Genomic DNA, 18,770 nt, shown 5'->3' with positions numbered 1-18,770 from the left:
GAGTGCGGGTGCGGCCGAAAGTGGCCGAGTGCCATAGGTCCCGCCTTCTGGAGCCTGCAGCACCAATGCCAGGAGTGGACCATGGGATGTGTGACGTCCATCATAGCCTGCAGTCTCCAGAAGGCGGGAATTTCAAATGCAGCCGCCGAACAATATCCCTGCTCGGGCGGGCGGCTCTCCTCCTCCTCTGCTCGGCAGCTCCTCTGACTGCCTGCTCCCTGCACACCACGGCTGAGCTCAGGCAGGTCAGTGTAGGTAGCTCAGGCAGGTCAGTGGTCAGCATTGATGGGCACTGGTAAGTCACACAACCCCAAAAACGCTGCGCCAGATACAACACCACCACTCAGTCCCCCCCCCATTCCGGCCTTGGACTTCAGGCTGAAGCCCCTGGTCTTTGCCACCTAGCAACGCCCCTGCCTACCACCCTTTATGGAATGTAGTGACCATTCCATTTTTTTTATATATGGCTGCCCACGATTTAAAAATTACTTTACAAATGGTGTCCGACAATAACTCTTGTATATTATGGACTATCATTTATAAATGCAGATCATACCCAGTGACATCTGCTACATTATGAAAAAGAGGGGTGTACTGCACCAATTTGATAAATGGTAAAGCGGCAACTAAAAATGTTATACAACACAAATAATAATGGTCAAAGGAAGAGCTGCGCTGTTATAGGCTAAAATGTGACACTAGTGACAATGAAGTGCTAGATAAATATTAAAATTATGAAACACTGACTGAGTGAAAAAAAAATAATATCTGTAAATAGATCTGTGAGATAACAGGGGGTTAATTCCTAAATTAGGTAGAAAGCTGAAAGTCACCAAGTGAATAAATACCAGTCCGTATGAACAAACCAAAAAAATCTTTAGGAATACCATTAATAAAGCGTCAAAGGTAAAAAAAACGTGAATGTGAATATAATAAAAAAAAAAAAAAGAAAATCTGCTACATTGTATTGTTTGCAAGGTATACTGTTTATTTATCAGCATGCTTAATCGTTATTATTGGGACATATTTTAGTGCAGCCACAGCATTCATCATTAATCACAGGTACTCCGTAGATCTCAATTTCACAAAATGTCATATATCCTGCTTTTCCAGGTAGGACGACATTTACGTACTGGCCCTTCATATCGAAGCAGTGGAAGGTTTGAGTAGCACCCTGTGGAATTGATGAAATCTGAGCACATCTATGCCAAAAAAAAAAAAAAAGAAGCACATAATCAAATAGAATATGGAATTCTGGAGATTATGTATGAATGTATGAATATATATATATTATATAGGGCTATATTATATAGGGCTATAGGGCTATAAAAAGTGGAGAAGAAAAAAAAGCACAAGAGCAAGACGAATATGAAAGAAAAAAATGAGGAGAAGGGGAGAGAAAAGGAGAAAATAGATTATAGTAGAAGTGGAGAGAGAGAAGTACAGTAAATGAGAGGAGAGGGAAAAAAAAGAGAAGAATAATACAAATGGAGGAAGAAAGGAGAATATGGGAGAAAAAGAAGGAGCATATAGTAGAAGAAGATGTAAGAATATGAGAGCAAAATAAAAGAGGAGAATACAAGAGGAGAAAAAAGAAGAAGAAAATATGAACGGAGAAAAGAAAAAACTGAAGAAGAGAGGAATGAGAGGGGAGGAAGAAAGGAACAGAAGAGAGGGAAAAGTAAATATAGAGAAGACCTAAAGAGAAGAGATCAGAGGATAAAAAAGAAGAAAGAATATGAATGGATAGGATAACATAGGGGAGAGAAAAGGGAGAGGAGAATATCAGAGGATAATATAGGAGAAGTGGTAAAAAAAAAAAAAAAGGAGAATATGAGATGAATAGAAAGAGGTGAGGAGAACATTAGGGGAGAGGAAAATGAAGAGGGAGAGGAGATGACAATATGAGGTGCAATAGAGAGGATATTACAATATGAAAGAACTGGAGACTATAAAGGGAGAAGAAATGAGAAGCATTTGAGAGAAGAGAATAAGAGGAGATGAAGAGGAGAGTATGAAAAAAAAAAAATAGGAAGAATATGAGTAGAAATGAGTATTAGGGGACAGAAAAAAAAAAAGGAAAGAAAACAGGAAAAAAAAAAAAAAGAGAATTCTAGGCATAAGGAAAAGAGAGGGCAACATGAGAGAAGAGAGGGCAACATGAGAGAAGAGAGGGCAACATGAGAGAAGAGAGGGCAACATGAGAGAAGAGAGGGCAACATGAGAGGAGTGAACATAAGAGGAATGATGGAAGAGAAAAAAAAAACAATAGAGAATATGAAGAGCAGGGAAGAAGAGAAGAACAGGAGAGGGTTGGGTATACTGTGATGCCTTGAACATATGACCGGTTTTCCCGTCTGAAAACTGCGATGAGAGCTTTTGGCCGGGAATTCCATCGCAGTTTCCGATGGGAGAACTGTCGGGGAAAAATAGGCTTGAGAGGAATTCCGTAGGGAAAACCATCGTTTTTTTTATCCAACAGGGGAAACCGGTCATGTGTACGAGGCACAAGAGCAGGAGAGAGGTAATGTGAATATGAGAAAAGAAGGGAAATGAGAGAAGAGGAATAACTTGCCTCGAATTGCTATTTCCATTATTGGCCAGAGAGTCTCCAATAAGGATTTCTGCTCCATTTAGATAGTCTGGACAGCAGTCTCCTCTACTGATTATTATATGGGATATTTTATGGCTTGTCAATAAATCCACCCTCCACCAAGGTGACATTTGGCTTTTGCTGGAGAAGCAGGAACCATGCAAATAGTCCGAGTCCAAATTTCCATCAATGGCATTTGTTGCTGTGCTTAAAGTTGCATGATTTGTAGACTGTGTTGCACGGCCTTGAAGGGCCACGTTTTTGTCTGGTTGAGAAGATTGAATAAGATTAGATTAGATTAGCCAAACATTGTTACAAATAGTTTTTTTCACTTAAAGGAGTTGTAAAGGAAAACATGTTTTTGCCTAAAATGTATGTCTGCAAGGTAGACAGACAAATAGTGTAATGATTCTGTTAAAAAAACGAGTAAATACCTATTGAATTCCTTCATCTATATCACCTCCGGCATTCTAGTTTCTGTTCTCTCATTCACTTCCTGGTTTGCGGCGCTCGTTCATGTAAGAACTAGATTTCCCAGTATGCATTGCGGCACGCCCAGTAATTCACACCTCCTTGAAGTCTAACACGTAGAGAGTGTCCTGCCGCACAGATGTAGGTCCCAGGAGAGGGCGAGCACGTCACTAACCACCGCAGTAAAGCCTCCCTTCATGGTGGTGAGTAACAATCAGACAAGCAGGAAGTGAACAGAACAGAGAAGAAATAGAGCAACTTCTGAGCAAAAACGAACAATGAGGAAGTGAAAAGAGGAATGTCTGCAGGTAAAGGATGCTTATTATGAAAAACATTTTTTTCCTTTACAACCCCTTTAATAAAATACAGCATTTGTAACTGTAATTTTAAATCCAGTGCATACCTTTATACAATATGGAAATCTGAAAAGTTTAATTTTAAACCGTACAGCAAAAGGCACAATGGATAATTTAGAAAGTTATTCAGATTAGTAAGAGTCATATGTTTAGCAAGTTTATAAACCCCCCCCCCCCCCCCTTGCAGGACTACACCTACACTTGATCCAGTGGAAACTAAAAAACCTTTATAAAGTGTGGACCAAACTGCTCTAAAAATAAATAATTATTTTCCTGATGGCTTCATGTCAACGGGTATAGGCCTTGCTCCAATATTCTTTCAGGAACTTAACTCAAGTTTGAGTCCACCTGCAGCCTCTGTGTTCCTCCTATATACAGGGCCTAGGTGTGCTCCTCTACCTGGCTGGTCTAAAGGGCTGGCCGACTGTCCATGTATGTGGGTTTAGGCTGGACTCAGTCCCTGGTGTCTCAGCTAAATAACCGATAATCCTGGGAGCCCCGCTGCTGGTCCTCTGGGTTGCTTTTATCATTGCCAACAGCCTTGTCTGGGGTCCGCGTGAAGTGGGCAGCAGTGTTGGCAGAGTCTCTCCTAGGCACGCACACCCACGCTGTGCCAGCGTTTACAGGCAGATGGCAGAGGTTGGGTGAGCTCAATTTAAAAATGCTTTGTACCAAATGAATGCTGCATTGTTGTCCAGTATTGTTGTGCCTTGCTCCCTGCAGCTGCATAACAGGTGCACAAAGTAATACATTCCATCTGTTCACACATGGCATTAAGCCGTTGGTGGCTTCTCATGTTTGCTTTACTATTGTGCCATTGTGCCAACCCCCTCAGAAGACCAGCATTCCCAGAGAAGTTAGAGGAGTTGACTACTGTAGCCAGCTATTAACCTGTTTAAGTATAGGATGTCCTTTTATATTTCTATGTGCTCTCCATTGTTTCTCCCAAAAGAAAAAGTGAGAAGCATGCTTTTGATGTCTACATTTCCTTGGGTCAAGCATGCATAAAAAAGGAGTGCGGCTATCCCAACATCCATAGCACGCTGGCTCTGAAACGTGTCACATATCAGTGACGTCACTGCCCGGCGCCGCACCGTTTGCTTCCCAAGCCTCGCTCTGGACTGCCACCGCATGCCCGTTTTCCACCATTGCGGATGCCAGATGCCAAAACAAAGCCTCAGCGCGGCTTGCTATAGGCGCTGGCACCACACTGCCTTCACCTCTTTCAGAATTTAACCCTGCTTAGTGGATCATTACTAAGCCACCGCATTCTTTCTGAGCTTGAAAGTGCTGCACCTGGCCAGTACCCAGGGACTTGCTGTGACCTTGAGTTCCACACCATCCTGACTGACTTTTGTTGTGCTGCATCCTGCAAGCCAAAAGTGGACTCACTGCAACTTGTAGTCCCACCTCGTCAGCCCAGAAGATGTGCCTGAACTCAACTCTACTTTCACATGAGTGGATATTGTTTTTTATAATAAAGTATTTTTGATATACACTCAGAGGCACCCCTTTCCTTGTCTTTAAACTTGTGGTTGGAGAAGCCCTACTTTAAGAGCAATGGGCTCAGGGCCCTTTTTCGAGGGTCCAATATGGTGTCCAACATCCTGGAGTTAGCAGCATTTCAGGATCCCCTGCCCTTCAGTTACCTCATCTGGGGTGAACCTGTCCTGCTGAAGTTAGCCAGCACAATAACTGTGGCATACATCTGGAAACAAGGCTCAGTCACTCACTCCTGAAGAAGGTTTCTCTGATTCTAGAGTCTACCCAAGTCAATCTTCTGCAGCCATCTGCAACCTATGTGCCTGGTCAGAAGTTTTTTTAGGCAAACTATTTGTCCAGGACAATTCTGGACAACAGTGAATGTTCTAGACTGCTGCGAGTCTCAGAAACTAACAGAGCTAGGTAATTTCTTCCAGAGGTAGACATGGAAGAAACAGGTGGTGGGCATCCACTGGCCTATAAAAGACTACTGCTGGGTTCACCAGATTGCTGGATTGTCATCAGCCTTTCTGGGCTCCTGAGCCTTTGTGGGCGTTTCCTTGGATTTCCTGTTGACCCAGCTTGCCCTTGACCCGTCTGATCTCTGCTCCTGGCTTTGACCCCTGGCTTGTTCTAACAACCCTTCTACTTACCTGTTCATCTGTATATGACCCTGGCTTGCATTATGGTCTTTTTTTACAACTTGCCTGATCACCTGTGTATGACCTCGGCCTGTTCCTACTACCCGCCTCCGCTACTGACTGATCCACCGGGTTGACCCCTGTCCTGACTTCCATTACCATTTACTGTGTGCACGGTTGCCAAGTACACCTTGAGACAACTGCCTTATCGTACATCCTGCCTATCCAACACTTAATTATACTATTTTTCAAGATGCAATTTGTTTGAAACCTCCCTAAGGGATTGTTGTTCATGAAGTGGGATCTCCCATTAATGTTGGATGTTTTTGCATCAGATGCCTTCAAACAAAGTGGCACCTCTCACTGAAAACTGCTTTCCTGGTGGCAATTACATCAGCTAGAAGAAAGTCTGTATTAGTGGCCTTGGGGTTTAAAGACATGGAACTATCAGGAAAATGTAAAATTAAATGACAGATACTTATACCGTAATTTTCCTTTCCCGACAAGAAACATGGCAGCAGAGATCCCACCCAGCTTGGTAAGACTAGTTACAGAACACTGAGGCTGCAGGTGGGCTCAAATTTGAGTTAGAGTTGTAAAGGCAGAAGGTTTTTTATCTTAATGCATTTAGATTAAAAAAACGTGTTTAGCAGCCTCCCCAGCACCCCCTAATTACTTACCTAAACCCCATCTCCCTCCAGCGATGTCCACGAATGTCTAAGTCCTCCGGGACACTCCTCCTGATTGGCTGAGACACAGCAGCGGTGCCATTGGCTCCTGTGGCAATCAAAGCCTATCAGGGGAGAGGGGCCGGGGCACTGTGTCTGAATGAACACACGGAGCTGTTCACAGCACCCCAGTATTACCTGCAGTCCTAACTCCAGATTTTGAGAGCCTTCATAGTAGAAGCACATGCATTATAATGAATAGGCAGAGGGTAGGTGAGCCTGGAGGGAGCCCACCCCTCCTTAAAGGCACAGGGGTGCACTAGACACCCAGCATATACTGTAGCACAATTGTAGCAAAGGTGTCCAGTGCATCCCCTCACCAGTATTCCAATAGTACAAATAAATGGCCACTGCCCACACCTATAACTGGCCTTTGCAGCAAGGAGTACATGGAAGGGGCGACATGTCAAACAAAACGAAAGAAAACAAAACAAAACCCCTGTTTTAATGCGTACTGCTAGACAAGATAATTTGGTTGGTTTTGCTTGACATGTGTCGCCCCTTTCATGTGCTCCTTGCTGCAAAGGCCAGTTATATGTATGGTCAGTGGCCATTAGCTTGTACTGTTGGAATACTGGTGAGGGGATGCACTGGACACCTTTTCTGCCATTGTGATATATGCTGGGGTGTCCAGTGCACCCCTGTACCTTTGAGGGGTGGGCTCCCTCCAGGCTCTCCTGTCATCTGCCTATCTATTATAATGCATGTGCTTCTACTATGGAGGCTCTCAACATTTGGAGTTAGAACTGCAGATAATACTGGGGTGCCATGAAGTGGCTCTGAGGCTTATGCATGTATAAGCAAATGTGTGCAAACTAAACACTTGTTTTTAATGCATACTGTTAGACAGGATACTTTGGTTGTTTGCAGGCTGGTCGGTAAGTTGAGCTCGGAATTTTCTTTGGTTTTGTTTATCACGATTGATGTGGATTTGCATCGCTTGACAACGTGCTTCGTGTACACCGTGGAAATTGTCAAATTTTGCATTTGTGTCTATTTACACGTAAAATTTTTTGCTGAATGAGCAGGGGTTCTATATACCGCTTACTTATTCACATGGGGAGACTGATATCTGGGTGTCCCCTTATTGTTAAAGGAGGATTCCAATAAACCCCCCTGTCCCAAACCCCCACAACCACCAGGCTAGGGTTGCAGGAAAGAGGCCCTTATTCTCAAGTAGTTGTATAAAATTTGAAAAGGGAGACACATGTGTTTTTTTTTCTTTGTGTGGCATCCCCCCCCCCTTTAAATTCATACCAGACCTGAAGGCCTTTTATGAATTTCGAGGGAACCCCCATGCAGTTTTTTTTTTTACTATACCCAGCTTCTTAGTTGACATGCCCTGGGATTCCCACCACTTCTTTAACATCAATTGAGAGCAAGAAGCTTTCATATATTTACACAGTAGCGGGAGAAAAACCCACTACTATATATGACATGTGTCCCTTGCCAAATGGGCTGAAAGTCCAGTGTATAAGCATATACCCGAACAGGCAAAGTTTGGTTCAAACCTGTGTTCAGACTGAGCTGGAGCTCATTTCTATTGGGGATAAGACATGAAACAAATGAGATAAAATAAATAAAAGCATACAGCAATTAAATATTCATCCAAAAATGTAAACCATGACTGCTTTACCATACACTTACCGTATATACTCGAGTATAACCAGACCCGAGTATAAGCTGTGGTACCTAATTTCACCACAAAAAAAATGTGAAAACTTATTGACGTGAGTATAAGCCGAGGGTGAGAATACAGCAGCTACTGTAAGCTGAAAAGAGCGTCAACAATGCCCATTTGCATGCCTCACTGTTCCTATTGCATCCTCACCGTGCCCATCCTCACCATGCCTGTTGTCAGTGTACCTGAAATTGACAGGCTGCGGGTATCCATTCATTGTTTAAAACTCGCGGTCTCCTCCTGGTCCCTTCCGTGATAGGCGGAACTGTGTCTGCTGAGAAACGCCTATCACGAATGTTCTCTCATCCTCGGACTCAGTTTCCCAGCAGACAGTTACATAGTTAATCAGGTTGAAAAAAGGACACAAGTCCATCCAGTTCAACCACAAAAAAAAAAATATATAAAATAAAAAAAATACATATTACACTCCCATACACCCAACTCCATACCCACAGTTGATCCAGAGGAAGGCAAAAGACAGGATTCAGAGAATAGTGGTTAATGATTCTTACTCTGAATGGTCCAAGGTTATCAGTGGTGTACCCCAAGGTTCAGTGCTGGGACCCTTACTTTTTAATATCTTTATAAATGATATTGGGTCTGAGATCAAAAGCAACATTTCTGTCTTTGCAGATGACACCAAGCTATGCAGTGGAATAACGTCCTTACAGGATGTCTCCAATTTACAAGCCGACCTCAATGCTCTGTCTAATTGGGCAACTAAGTGGCAGATGAGGTTTAATGTTGATAAATGTAAAGTTATGCACTTGGGGGCTAAGAATATGCATGCATCATATATACTAGGAGGAGTGCAACTGGGGGGATCCGTAGTAGAGAAGGATCTGGGGGTTTTGGTAGATCATAAGCTCAATGGCATGCAATGCCAAGCTGCGGTTTCCAAAGCGAGCAAAGTCCTTTCTTGTATAAGAGAGGTATGGACTCCAGAGAGAGAGATATAATTTTCCCCCTGTACAAATCATTAGTAAGACCTCATCTGGAATATGCAGTTCAGTTTTGGGCTCCAGTTCTCAAAAGGGATATCGGGGGAACTGGAGGAAGAGAAGAGCAACCAAACTGATAAGAGGCATGGAGAATTCTGTCTTTTAGCCAGTTTATTAGCCAATCACGGACGTCCTCTTGTCCGAGGATGAAAAGGCTTCCCTGATTGGTGGAACACTGAACACAGTGTCTGCTGGGATGGGTGAGGATGAGAGAACGTTCGTGATAGGCATTTCTCAGCAGACACAGTTCTGCCTATCACGGAATGGACCAGGAGGAGACCGCGAGTTTCTAAACGATGGACACCCGCAGCCTCTCAATAATTTTAGCTACACTGACTCGAGTTTAAGCCGAGAGGGGCATTTTCAGCCCAAAAAAAAAGTCTGGAAATCTTGGCTTATACTCGGTATATATGGTACATAAAACTCTAATAAACAGTGTCAGGCCCCATACACACGATAGAATCCATCCGCTGAAAAATCCCAGCGAATGGGTTTCAGCGGATAGATCCTATGGTGTGTACACTCCAGCGGATCTTTTTCAGCGGATATTTATCCCCTGGGATGGATTCCAGAAGATAAATATTTGCTGACATGCTAAACAAATCTATCCGCTGGAATCCATCCCAACGGATGGATCCGCTGGTCTGTATAGACTCACCGGATCCATCCGTCCGAAGGGATCCCCCGCATGCGTCGTAATGATTCGACGCATGCGTGGAATTCCTTATATGACAGCGTCGCGCACGTCGCTGCGTCATAATAGCGGCGACGGCGCGACACGTCATCGCCAGAGGATTTCGGCGCGGATTTCAATGCGATGGTGAGTACACTCCATCGCATGGAAATCCGCTCAAATCCTCGAGAGGATTTATCCGCGGAAACGGTCCGCTGGACCGTATTCGCGGATAAATCCTCTCGTGTGTATGGGGCCTCAGAGTTAAATTAATGAACACAATTAAAATATATTTTACAGCTTAGTGAATCAACCCTATTAGAAAGTAAAGATTGCTGTATTGTTAAGTCAATGTCTGCATTATTCCTTAAAGCGGTGGTTCACCCTCCTTAACATCATTATACCATTACATTCGGCATCGTAGCGCGAGCTACGGTATGCCGGTCTTAAATTTTTAATCCCTGTACTCACTGTGCTATCGATCATTGAAGTTTCCGACTCCCGCGGGGAATGGGCGTGCCTATGGAGAGGGAGGATGATTGACGGCCGGCTCTGGCACGTCACGCTCCCCGAAGACAGCCGGAGTAGGTCTCGGCTCTTCACGGCGCCTGCGCACAGGCTATGCGCAGGCGCCGTGAAGAGCCAAGCCTATTTCGGCTATTTCCGGAGGAGCGTGACGTGCCAGGGCCGGCCGTCAATCACCTTCTCTCACCATAGGAACGCCCATTCCCCGGAATCTTCAATGATCCATAGCACAGTGAGTATGGGGATAAAAAATGTAAGACCGGCATACTGTAGCTCGCGCTACGATGCCGAATGTAATGGTATAATAATTTTTTTTTTTTTTTTTTTTTTAATAGGGTGAACCCCCGCTTTAAAGAGGACATTAGTTACAAGAATAATCAGGGGGTGAGGGGGGATTGTGCTACAAGCCCAAGTGAATAATAAAAAAAAATAATAACTGGTTGTAACATGAATATATGTACTTACAAATCTTAGCACTGCTGGCTAATGTCCACAAGAAGGTGAAAATTATCCATTGATTCATGATTTTTAAATGACTTCCAGTTGTTGATCGATGACTTGGGCGAGTCTACCCTAAAAGATAAACACTAGTTACATAGATAAAAGAATAAAAGTTTTCTCATTCTATGAATTGCATATTGGCAGGGCTTTTTTTTCAGGGGGAACTTGGTGGAACTCAGTTCCACCACCTCTGGCTCAAACCCTTTGGTGCCTGCTCACCACAATCACTTGTAAACACAAAAGTCTGGTTTCTGTGTTTACAAGTGACAGCTCTGCACTCTGTATGTAATGCAATCCTGGTATTTAATGCCCCCTTAAGACCCTACACTATTTGATGTGATTTGGAGGGTGTGTGTAGGGGAGGGGTTAAGTTTCAGCACCTATTGTTTGAGAAAAAAAGCCCTGCTTATTGGGATCCCTATATTTTGCTTCACGCAAGTCTTATTAAAAAAAAAAATAATGTAATAAAAGTTCCCTATGAAGCCATTGAACAACTACCTTTTTGAGGAGCCCAAGCAAAGTTACATAGTTAGTCAGGTTGAAAAAAGACACAAGTCCATCCAGTTCAACCATTTAAAAAAAATAAAATCATACAAACAATCCCATATACCCAATTCTATACCCACAGTTGATCCAGAGGAAGGCGAAAAACCCCAGCAGAGCATGATCCAGTTTGCTACAGCAGGGGAAAAAATTGCTTCCTGATCCTCCCTGATCTTCAGGAGGGTTGGATGCTTGTGTCTCCCGCCACAAGCTTTAGTGTAATCTTCTAGGGCTAGGTCAATACAGGACACAGTAGTGCCATGAAATAACCACTAGGTGCTGCGGAAATCCAGACAGTCAACACCAGAAGTATTTAGGATATGAAGATTCTGGCAGATGTTGTAGCACTTGAAGACTATGAGGCTGGGTTCACACTGCCAGTTCCCCGTTTCAGGTCTGATTTCAGTCCCAATTTTTGGTTTAAAGGGTCACTAAAGGAAAAACAAAAATTGCCTAAAATTAATGTCTGCAAGGTAGATAGAATTCCTTCATCTATATCACCTCCGGCATTCTAGTTTCTGTTCTCTCATTCACTTCCTGGTTTTCAGCGCTCGTTCATGTAAGAACTACATTTCCCAGTATGAATTGCGTCACGCCCAGTAATTCACACCTCCTTGAAGTCTAACACGTAGAGAGCGTCCTGCCGCACAGATGTAGTTCCCAGGAGTGGGTGAGCACGTTACTCACCACCGCAGTAAAGCCTCCCATCACGGTGGTGAGTAACAATCAGACAAGCAGGAAGTGAACAGAACAGAGAAGAAATAGAGCGACTTCTGAGCAAAAACAAACAATGAGGAAGTGAAAAGAGGAATGTCTGCAGGTAAAGGATGCTTATTATGAGAAAAAGAAAAAAAAAGTTCCTTTACAACCCCTTTAATTTGGACCTGAAACGGACAAGAAGACGCAACTCGTCCGGAGCATCTCTGAAGATGTGAACCAACTCCATTAAGAGCCAGTCACAATCTCCTGAGAAACCCGCATCCAATTAGCATACTATATGTGAACCCAGTCTAATGCCGTGTACACACGACCATTTTTAATGGTCTAGAAAAAAAAAGTTCTCTTCAACCCGATTGTTAATCTTGCCTACACAAAAAAAAAATGCTCTAGCAAAGCGCGGTGACGTACGACGGCACTATAAAGGGGAAGTTCCGTTCGGATAGCGCCACCCTCGGGTCTGCTTTTGCGTTAGTAAAAGTTTGGTGAGAGACGATTCGCGCTTTTCAGTCTGTTACAGCGTGACGAATGTGCCATCTCCATTACGAACGCTAGTTTTACCAGAACGAGCGCTCCCGTCTCATAAGTTGCTTCTGAGCATGCGTGTTTTTTTCACGTCGTTAAAGTCCACACACGACCATTGTTTATGACGTTAAAAAAGACGTGAAAAATTAGAGCATGTTCTAAATTTTTAATGCCCATTTTATACTCTGTGAAAAATGCTCTGGAGCCCACACACATTCGTTTTTAATGCCTTTCAAAAAGTCATTTTTTACATCCCGAAAAACGGTCGTGTGTATGCGACATAAAGTATGAACTCATATCTGCTGGAAAAGTGAGTATTCAATGGCTTTCATCACAGGTAGTTTTTATATATATTTTATTTGAATTTTTTTAATTTTTGCTGATCTAACACTATAGTACAAGTACATATAGGTTGTTGTACACCCTTTTTGTACCCCCCCCCCCCCCACCTTTCTAAAAAAATAAATTAGATATGTTGTAGTATCTGTAAAAATGATGTGATTAAAAAACAATTACTCCCTAAGTTTTGGAGATTGGGATAATTTGTGGTTTAGCAAAAAGCAGCTGGGTAGGGCCGACATCATTCCTTGCAATTTCAGTCCATAAAAGGCACTCAGGTGGATCTATAGGCTTTTGTTGATCACTATTTAGTGTCTGAGATGCCCATTAAGCCCTGCTCGGGCATTTAGGCATTGATCCATCTGCTGGGGTGATCTATCCTTGTTCATCTATTTGTCCTAGCATTGCTGTGTGAGTAACTGTTGGTGTGCATGTCTGGACACTGTTGTGTGTATTTTTATGTGCGACAACGTTGTTAATCTTGATGTTAAATTAGGTGTTTTGAGGGTTTATGGCCATCTGGCTATTTTTTTTCTGCTACTTTTTGCAATTCAATAAAGTTTTTCGAATTACTATATATTGCAGATGGTCTTCATTTACAACTACGTGTTGGGTGGTCACCCTTTGACTCCCTGTTGCTTTTTGGTTACATTTGACCAGTTGTTGAGGTACCCCACCTTAAAGACAGGCCTGTCGCTACAAGGCAGGCAAACCAAGCAATTGCTTGGGGCCCCAAGCTAGCCTGGGGCCCCAAGCAGGTCCCTTTGCCGCGCTTCCTATATGCTGCAGCCGCCTGAGTGTTCTATAGAGAACCTGCAGCACTGCTGCCTCGAGTCGTCACTTCCCCTTCTCTGTAGCGTGGCCGAGCTCCTCTTCAGTCCGGACTCTGGCCGGGTACCGTGCGGTACAGGAGATTCAGTTTCCTGTTCCCGGACTGACAGGAAGTGCACAGTGAGTGCTTACTTCCTGTCAGTCCGACCGGGAACAGAAAAATGAATCTCCTGCCATGCAGTACAGACCCGGTATGGGGGGGGGGGGGGCTGGGGCGGTCGTAAAAAGAACATAGGGAGGGGGGGCACGTGGGAGTAAAAAGAACATGGGGGGGGCTTTGCATGCGTGTGTGCGGGGGGGGGATTGGGGGGCCTCCATGTCCATTTTGCTTGGGGCCCCCAAATTCCTTCAAACGGCCCTGCTTAAAGGGGTTGTAAAGGTTTGTTTTTTATTTTCTAAATAGGTTCCTTTAAGCTAGTGCATTGTTGGTTCACTTATCTTTTCTTTCGATTTCCCTTCTAAATGTATTTTTCCTTTGTCTGAATTTCTCACTTCCTGTTTCTCCTCAGTAAGCTTGACACCATCATCCAAGCAGTGGTAAGTCAGCCAGAACAGCTTACTGAACAGCTTACTGAGGAGGAAAAGGAAGTGAGAATTTCAGACAAAGAAAAAAAAACATTTAGAAGGGAAATTTGAAGGAAAAGGTAAGTGAACCAACAATGCACAAGCTTAAAGGAACCTTTACAACCCCTTTAAAAGGTGAGTCGGTGACTGATCTGCTAGAAGCGGCGTTATTACACAATTAACCTCTGGTGGGAACTTTGGCCCCTTGGTTTTTATTTTTATATAACTTTGATATTTGAAAAGAGTAGAGGCTGTTCACTTAGCTCAGTCTATCATCAAATCACATGTAAGAGAAAATCCTGCTAAAGTTTTAAAAGGAGCCTTGATATTAATGATGCTTAAAGTGAAACAATAAAAATGAAAGATTCCTTCAAATATATTGTGTATGGGGGTCCCCTTTGTCTGCCCGTAAAGCGGCACATCTGTACTATATATATATAAAAATTAGGGCTGTGACTGATTAAAATGTTTGTGTTCGATTAATCGTTTTTTTTTTTAATCGATTAATCGACTAATTTCGATTAATTAACGCACATACAGATACAACTACTTTTAGCTGATCTCCTTGCATTGCAACTCTGCATTAGCCACTGGTAAATGTGGTGGGGGCAGTATGGGGGCAGATGTGTATATTACAGCATCTGCCCCCATGCTGTAATATACACATCTGCCCCCATGCTGTAATGTACACATCTGACCCCATGCTGTAATATACACATCTGCCCCCATACTGCAAGAATATACACATCTGCCCCCCATACTGCCCCCACCACATTTACCAGTGGCTAATGCAGAGTTGCAATGCAAGGAGATCAGCTAAAAGTAGTTGTGTGGCAGATGTGTACATTACAGCATGGGGCAGATGTGTATATTCTTGCAGTTTGGGGGCAGATGTGTACATTACAGCATGGGGGCAGATGTGTACATTACAGCATGGGGGCAGATGTGTACATTACAGCATGGGGGCAGATGTGTACATTACAGCATCTGCCCCCATGCTTTAATATACACATCTGCCCCCATGCTTTAATATACACATCTGCCTCCCATACTGCAAGAATATACACATCTGCCCCCATGTGTACATTACAGCATGGGGGCAGATGTGTATATTCTTGCAGTATGGGGGCAGATGTGTACATTACAGCATGGGGGCAGATGTGTACATTACAGCATGGGGGCAGATGTGTACATTACAGCATGGGGGCAGATGTGTACATTACAGCATGGGGGCAGATGTGTACATTACAGCATGGGGGCAGATGTGTACATTACAGCATGGAGGCAGATGTGTACATTACAGCATGGGGGCAGATGTGTACATTACAGCATCTGCCTCCATGCTTTAATATACACATCTGCCTCCCATACTGCAAGAATATACACATATGCCCCCATGTGTACATTACAGCATGGGGGCAGATGTGTACATTACAGCATGGGGGCAGATGTGTACATTACAGCATCTGCCCCCATGCTTTAATATACACATCTGTCCCCATACTCCAGGAATATATACATCTGCCCCATAATGTTACCACACACAGATGGTTGTCCTTTCTTACCTGACTATCAGGCAGGCAGACCCATCTGCAGCGTAGCCGATGGACACACGTGCGCAAGGGAAGAAGATACAAGCAGGCGGGCAGGTGATGATGACGTCAGCGCGCCGCGGCTCCGGAGCTAGGCCGAAGCCGCGGCCTTTCCTATGGGCGAGACCGCGGAGCTCACTCCGCGGATCGTCATCGATCAAAATAATTTTAATCGACCAAAGAAATTAACGATTAATCGACCAATTAATCGTTAATTTCCGCAGCCCTAATAAAAATGTAAATAGATTTTCCTAAAAAAAAAAGGTGGCAATTGGCGGTCCCCCCCAATCTATACCAGGCCCTTTGGGTCTTGGATTTTAAGAGGAACCCAATGCCAAAAACAAAACAAAGGTGTATTTGAGGGGAATGCGTACGCCAAAATGTAAAAAAAAAAAAAAAAGGCATGGGTTTCCCCCAAAATCCATAAAAGACTCTTCTCTGAGCATGCAGGTGAGGGGGGGGGGTGAGGGAGCGACCCCCCCTGAACCATACCAGGTCACATGCCCTCAAAATGGGCTCTGCCCCCCCATCCCAAAGCACCTTGTCCCTGAAAAAAAACTCTGCCCACGACAAAGGCTACATAGCTGCTCCATCGTGTGACAGTTCTTAAATAGCTAAGGGACAGAGTCACCTGACATCATCTGGTGGCACCGTCCCATGTGACATCACAACTGGTGCAAGCTGGGTTGATGTCACATGAGAGCGGTGCCATAAGGTGACCTCACCAGGTGGTCCCGCCCCTTACCTATTTAAGTACTGTCACACAGGGGAGCAGGCAGATGGCAGGGAGCATTTGTCACAGGCAGAGCTTCTTTTTTTATTTATTTTGGGGCGTCGTGATTGATGATGGATCTAAATGGGGGAATATGTCAAATACTGTGTATGCGTTTGTTTATTTTTGTCAATGTACCCCAAATTCATTTACATGAGAGAGGGGCGGGATCTAGGGGCCCCCATGTTAATGGGGGCTTCCAGATTCCAATAAGCCCCCTGCCCACAGACCCCCACAAGCATCGCCCAGGGTTGTGGGGAAGAGGTCCTTGTCCCCCCCTGCCCTAAAGCACCCCCCATGTTGAGGGCATGTGGCCTGGTATGGTTCAGGAGGGGAGCGCTCGCTCTTCCCCTCCTTTCCTGGTCTGCCAGGTTGCATGCTCGGATAAGGTTTTCCACATTTTTGTATTTACAGCAATGTTTTTTTTTTAAATCGGCTGTCAGCGGGAAAGGTCGCTGACAGCTGATGACTCATCCATTGTTAAGAATGCTGCAGCCAGCTTCCTGTCCTGCTTCTTAACAACCAGCTATTCACTGTGCCTTGATTGGGCAAAGCCTTGCACCTCACCATCGATCAGGTGCATTTTTTCAGCCAATTAGGGAATTAGAATGCACTGTGCAGCACGCAGTGCATTGTGGGGCACTCGGCGGGCAAACATCTCTCTGAGCGTGCCGCAAATTTGGGTGTTCGGGTTAACACCCAAACAGGCGCTGTTCAGCCCAAACTGTTCGCCCATTAGTACTGATGGCAGAGTAGTCTTCCTGCTGTCAGAATACAAAAACACAGCAGGGAGGATTGGGGCAGTTTTATTTTCAACCCCCTAGCCAGATTTAATTCAATTAGAATTAATTAGAAGGTCAATTATAGATCAATTAGAAGCCCTGCAGAGCAAACTGTGCTTTCTACATGTTATAGCAAGTTATGAATATTCACTGTTACACACAACTGAAGTACATACTGTATATAATAGCTGGTTTACCTAAATTAAAAATGTGTGTATATCTATATATATATATATATATATATATATATATATATATATATATATATATATATATATATCTATATCTATATCTATATCTATATCTATATATATATATATATATATATATATATATATATATATATATATATATATATATATATATATATATATATATGTATTTAGGAATATGGAGCTGTAATAATTTGTGCCTTTTATATCTATCCGGATTTCAGCTTTAAATGTTTGCATTACTAATATGATCAATTTCTTTTTTTGCTATCAAAAATAGGAAATCTTACCCAAATGAAGCCTTTTGGTTCCTGTGATTGCTAGTGGAGTGAGCATTTATTAAACCATTGGATTCTGTCACTACAATACTATATATGTTTTTCATACTACTTAAAATGCAGTCCTGTACTTATTTACCAGACTGATACTTCATTGAAGGCAACCCTTGTACCTTAGACTGCTGTGTGTTAGAAATATCTTGTTAATTGACAACTTTCTGTAAAAAAATTAAAATTATTTCCTGAATTTTCAAACAAATTAGGGCAACAAAAAGGTAATTTTCAAAAGACTCAATATGCCTTTCAGAAAATTCCTTGGAGTGTTTGCTATGCAAAATAGGGTAATTTTCAAAGTATTTCTACTCTTGGTGGCTCCAGGGCATCTAAAAATGTGTTAGGTAGTCAGGAAATCGGATGCATAATTTATGTTCCTTGACAGCCCAAAGGTGCTCCTTGGATTGTGGGCCCCTCTATGCATCTAGGCTGTAAAAAAAGGCTCACACTTGTGGTAACCACATACTCAGGAGACCTATCAAAATGTTTTTTTGCGGTGTAATTATATATTCCAAAAATCTGAGACAAAGAAAATTGCAGCTTCAAAAAAACTCACCATGAGTACTACTAAATACCTTGGACTGTCTTCTTTCCAATAAGGGATCATTTGGTGGGCATTTGTACTTTCTTGGAATTGTAGGCCCTCATGAATTGACATGCAGTCAGTACATCAGGAATTATTAATTTTCCAATTATATACCATAGTATTGTACACTCTATAACTTTCACACATGATGCCATTCGTTTTCATCTGTTCTGTTTATTTCCATTTTTAGGCAACATTTTTTGTTTATACTTTTGTAACCTGCTATTGGTCTCTGCAACAGCTTAATCAAGCAGAGGTAAAAATGGATGTAAACTGAACTGAATAGAGATGTGTTAACAGGATGTAAACTGAGTAATTTTTTT

At 43.1% G+C, this 18,770-nt stretch overlaps 1 protein-coding gene across 3 annotated transcripts; it reads right to left on the bottom strand.

Moving 5' to 3' along the window:
- Positions 1-967: 967 nt before the first annotated feature.
- On the bottom strand, positions 968-17,901 carry LOC120936070 (fucolectin-like). Of its 3 annotated transcripts, none has more exons than XM_040348167.1 (4): positions 17,820-17,901; positions 10,617-10,724; positions 2,576-2,858; positions 968-1,202 (listed from the first exon to the last, which is right to left on the bottom strand). In XM_040348167.1, exons 2-4 carry the CDS (start codon positions 10,672-10,674, stop codon positions 1,004-1,006), a joined length of 540 nt encoding a protein of 179 aa, XP_040204101.1. In that variant the 5' UTR covers positions 10,675-10,724; positions 17,820-17,901; the 3' UTR covers positions 968-1,003. The 3 variants fall into 3 exon arrangements, with proteins under 3 accessions (XP_040204101.1, XP_040204103.1, XP_040204104.1); XM_040348169.1 differs by having other exon boundaries at positions 10,617-10,719; positions 17,820-17,889; XM_040348170.1 differs by lacking the exon at positions 10,617-10,724 and having other exon boundaries at positions 17,820-17,893.
- Positions 17,902-18,770: the final 869 nt, after the last annotated feature.

Source organism: Rana temporaria, chromosome 4 (genome assembly GCF_905171775.1).
Source record: "Rana temporaria chromosome 4, aRanTem1.1, whole genome shotgun sequence".
In the NCBI taxonomy this organism is placed as follows: domain Eukaryota; kingdom Metazoa; phylum Chordata; class Amphibia; order Anura; family Ranidae; genus Rana; species Rana temporaria.
The sequence above is the reverse complement of the archived record's forward strand: the minus strand, read 5'-3'. Positions and strand labels throughout refer to the sequence as shown.